General features: G+C 39.8%; 1 protein-coding gene across 1 annotated transcript in view; it reads right to left on the minus strand.

Moving 5' to 3' along the window:
* Positions 1–4,181, minus strand: part of LOC103521172 (histone deacetylase 9-like) — a gene marked incomplete at its 5' end in the record, with an annotated part of 11,027 nt that extends 6,846 nt beyond the window's left edge. The window contains one exon of the mRNA XM_026831980.1: positions 4,060–4,181. Within this exon, the coding sequence (XP_026687781.1) occupies positions 4,060–4,181 (122 nt within the window). The remainder of the gene's footprint in view (positions 1–4,059) is intronic.
* Between the last annotated feature and the right edge of the window lie 164 nt (positions 4,182–4,345).

Here is a 4,345-nt window from a genome sequence, read left to right on the forward strand (position 1 = left end):
TCCTATCAAAAGGCAAGGCATTTCTTTTTATGTTGAAGAGACTTACCGTTCACTGTGGAACCATTTGATCACATGGTCTTTCCGTGAGTTCTCTTAGCTAGTGTGTTGGTGTCGCCATAATCACTAACAAACAACCAAATTTGCGTACTGGTCTCTTGACACAAACTACTGCCTTTGTCTGAATACAATACTAACAATAGTTAAATAATAGACCGTGTACCTTGACCAAATCAAAACCAACAGAACCTAAAACAATATACTCTTGAGGATGGAGGGGAAGTGTTCATCCATAGCGTGTTAGTACTATCACAACGATCAACAATAGTACATAAATAGTAATGGATAGTTTATATGCTCTGGAACAAAATCTACCGACCCCATTCTCCTGAAAATGATAAGCCGGTCATATTTGTTCAATATAGTTCATACGGCTCTCCGCGCGCCTTGCAGATGACTCTTTTTTGTGTTCCCACGGCCTTCTGTGTTAGCTCACTGACCCAAGGCCTGGAGATTATAACTTGAGATATAGCGCTTCGAGCTGTGATACTAGTCGTAAGGGTTTTGGGTTTTAGTCTGGGTTCCCTATTTCTGAACCAAAATCAACAATTAGATTAAGGCGCTTCAGTCGTTATTTAAGTTGTGACCCTCAGCTTTTTCTAATAACAAGTTGAGTTTTTACCCTTCCGTACTGATTATCTTTCAATTAACTTAAAACATTGAACGGGATGGAAACAACACAAGAACCTCCTTTCCAAATAATACATATTGAAACCCCCCCACAACGATACGGTCATACCCTATATACCCGTTACCTTACGATTTGAACATAGACCATATCTCAAGTTAATACTTGACTCCTATATATCCATATGATCCCTCTATCATCATCGATTGAACTGTTAGTTGAAAAATGGTTAGTTGCAAAAGGTGGTCAATTTTAGTCAATCTGACTTATACTGCTATACACTTACTCTAACAGGTACATTTGAAAATGTTTTACAACATCGAGCCTTTGCTTGCGCTCAAAGTAACCGCTCAAGCCGTTGATTATTTTAATCCATCAATACAAGAACTGTTCAACTGTCCGCTTCCAAATACCCGTACCACGGCGACAATCCCACATGGCAGGGGACCTTCGTAAGCATGCACATCTCATTCGGACCCTCGATCGAATCATAAATTGAAGACTGCCTTGAGATGCAGACATCTATAATAATAGGCCACTAATTACTTAATACTCGCCAGTCTCTGGTATTTATACTTAAAACGTAAGTGGCTTAAATCAATAACCCGTAATCTTTTCAGAAGGGTCAGACTCCAGATTCTGGCTACAAACCTTGTTAAGAGTTATTTTAATCTGGGTAAGTGACCCAAATTATGAACAATTTATCAGTTATACTACAATACGCCAATTTGTTTCGGTCACATTTCCATCTGTGGAAAGTTGACGATTCCGTTCACATCTTACCGACAACCCGGTAGGCGGGATAAAGCGCACCCTAAATTGGACGGAGGGTTCTCTCTCCCCTGTAGGCTTTACCGGTCGTTGAGTACACCACTTGGGTGAATATCAACTCCTTTAGGCCTATAGCCTACTTCCGCGTTAGGAGAATAGGCGACCTCGGAAGCGGAAATTTGGAGACCTTAGATGTCAAGAGAATTAGGAGATTAGGTTTATAGAATTAGTAGATTAGGTTTCTGGACGCATTCTAACCACAAGCTTAGCTTAGGCTACGTCCTTCTCAACGACCTGCCACTGACCCCAACTTTAACTTTGGGCCTTTTATCTAAAATCCGGCGCAGAGCGAGAAATGGCGCCCCATTTTGGATTTCCTATGGTTTAGTACAGGCAAGGGGAAACGAGTTTCAGGAGAAGGAGAGAATTTCGAAAGGAAAAAATGGACTAGATTCGACCCACTGACGTCACACGTCGGACTCACCCAGCAGGAATATTTTAGGCCCCCGAAATTTAGTAACATTTGGGATTTGGAGCATCCACCTCCCCTTAACCCAAAATTGACCTCAAAATATACACCACTGGATTCAAGCAAAGTTGTGACGGGTATTTGGCCGCCACTGACACCCAGACCGTCTGACAGACCTATAGATCTAAGAGACCGGCGGCAGTCTATCAGGTCTGAGCGTGAAGGTGGGTATAAACAGAGATTGAGAAGTAAATGACTTCACTTTGGTTCTTTTTATTAATCTACCCTGGCCTAATCCCATTTCATGGTAATAAGAACAAGACAGACATCACGTTTTTCAAAGAAAAAGACCACGCCATACTTGACCCAAAGACAGCCAAAATAACATTAAACCATTAACACAAAACCCTGATATATCACGGGTCTCTGACTGCAGTGACTAATACTAAATTCTGTCTGATCCTCTAATCTTATCTTATCGCTAAATCTATTGCAAATTTTGATAAATACTGTATGCGGCAAACACTCAGGTTTATACTTGTACGCGCGAGAAAACAGATTGCATTTCAGTCTAAATAGACTGATAAGTCTGATACACTACAATTAACTAATAACAGTTATAACAATATTAGAATGATATTATGATGACAAAAAAAAAAAAAAAAAAAAAAAAAAAAAAAAAAAACAATTTTCTGTCAGTTTTTTTTTTTTTTATTGTAAAATTTGGTTCACTCGATAACCTCTGTGTCAAGATTCGTTGAAAGTATGATCATTACTGGAAATATTCAACGATTTAATACTTAACATAAAATATTGTACTGCATACCTAGTATACTTGTCTAAATGGGCTGACGATATATTATCTCGAGCAGTCCACACAGATAGATTCGAAGATACAAGATATATTTCATATCATAACAAGGATAAGGATCATGGGAGTGCTAAATTACCTCTGGGTTTAATGCACACACTTCACAACTCTTTGCAGTTTTGACGATATGGGGCAAAAGGTCCAGTCCCCTCTGGATACGTCAATAATTCAAAACAACTCTCTCTACTGTACTGTGTTAACTACGGTAGATAAATTTATGAAGAGATCAGAGGTGTAACTCCTTTAGAGATAGCGGAGGCGTTAGTTGATCTAATTTATAGAAGTGTGTCCCCAGTGCAATGCAAAAGTGGAGTGAATAAATCGGGGCAATTTGGGGACATTGAACTTCCACCTTTGAAACTGTATACGGTCTTTTAGCGTGCTTTCTAAGGTCGTGCAATCAATTGATTTCGCCATGGTATGAGGAGAGGCAGCAATATCTGTTAGCTTATATCTAGAGGTAAAAACAGTGTGGGCATTCTCAACACAAGTAAAGGTCGCTATTTCAATGTTAATTAATATGATCTACAAATTTAATCAAGAACCAAGCCTTTACTGTGATTGGCTTGGTGGTGCTATATTAGCACGGTGCAACAAGGAAGCGATGTGCTTGCTCAACGGGTTGAAAATATATGTGGGACCAAGGAACAGGCATGGACAAGGAATCTAGATTACCCAAATTACCTGTCCGCTAAAACGCAAAACGCAAATGCTGAGACGTTCTAAAGTCTTTTATCATGCTGTTCACCTTAGAAAAGGGATTAAAAAGACTTTCTGGTTTATAAGTTTAAGAGATTGTTTAACATATTGATGCCCACACGTTATTCCACTAGCCGTTCAGCAGTATGGTGTGAAATCGATTGGATACACGGATATCTCTGTATCTAGGAACGGGAACTTTAGACATTTCTGCATACAATATTGACGAAAATTCTGATGCAATCCCCGCCTGGTGATTTATTTGAAATGAAAGTTACAAGTGTGGCCAAAGTCGTAGTAAAGCTCCAATAAGTTCTCAATGACACATTCGCAGAACTCCTAACCATAATACCTCCTATAACACACCAGTCAATGTGTCTATGGCAATAAAAATATGACTAATTTATACGTTTATTGTAACCAGAAATGCCTCCCTTCAGGGCCGAACTTACAATAACTCCCAAGCTATTGTCAACACCCAAAACCGAACCTTTTACTTTGGAATGCAGAGGTCGGGCTGCAGTATCGGGTTGAATCATGGTTCTAAAAACATGGACCACTCACCTGCAGTATCTGTTGCTGGAATGCCTGGTCATGTCCGTTGGTGACATGAATCATGTCAATCTCCTGACTGTTATGTCTCCTGGCTGCGGTGGGACTAGACAGTGGGGACTCCCCCGTCACATCTGAGAAAATCAGGAAAAGGATAGTTACATTAGTTACTGTTATAGTGCAATAGTCCTCAACTAAATAACTAAAATGGACGTGGCAGACAAGGGATCAAGAAGAGACCGCCTTAACATAATAATAGTTGCTGTTAGTGAACGGATGAATCGGCAATAATTACCAT

The sequence above is a fragment of the Diaphorina citri genome, unplaced genomic scaffold (assembly GCF_000475195.1).
Source record: "Diaphorina citri unplaced genomic scaffold, Diaci psyllid genome assembly version 1.1 scaffold4668, whole genome shotgun sequence".
NCBI classification, from domain to species: Eukaryota; Metazoa; Arthropoda; class Insecta; order Hemiptera; family Psyllidae; genus Diaphorina; species Diaphorina citri.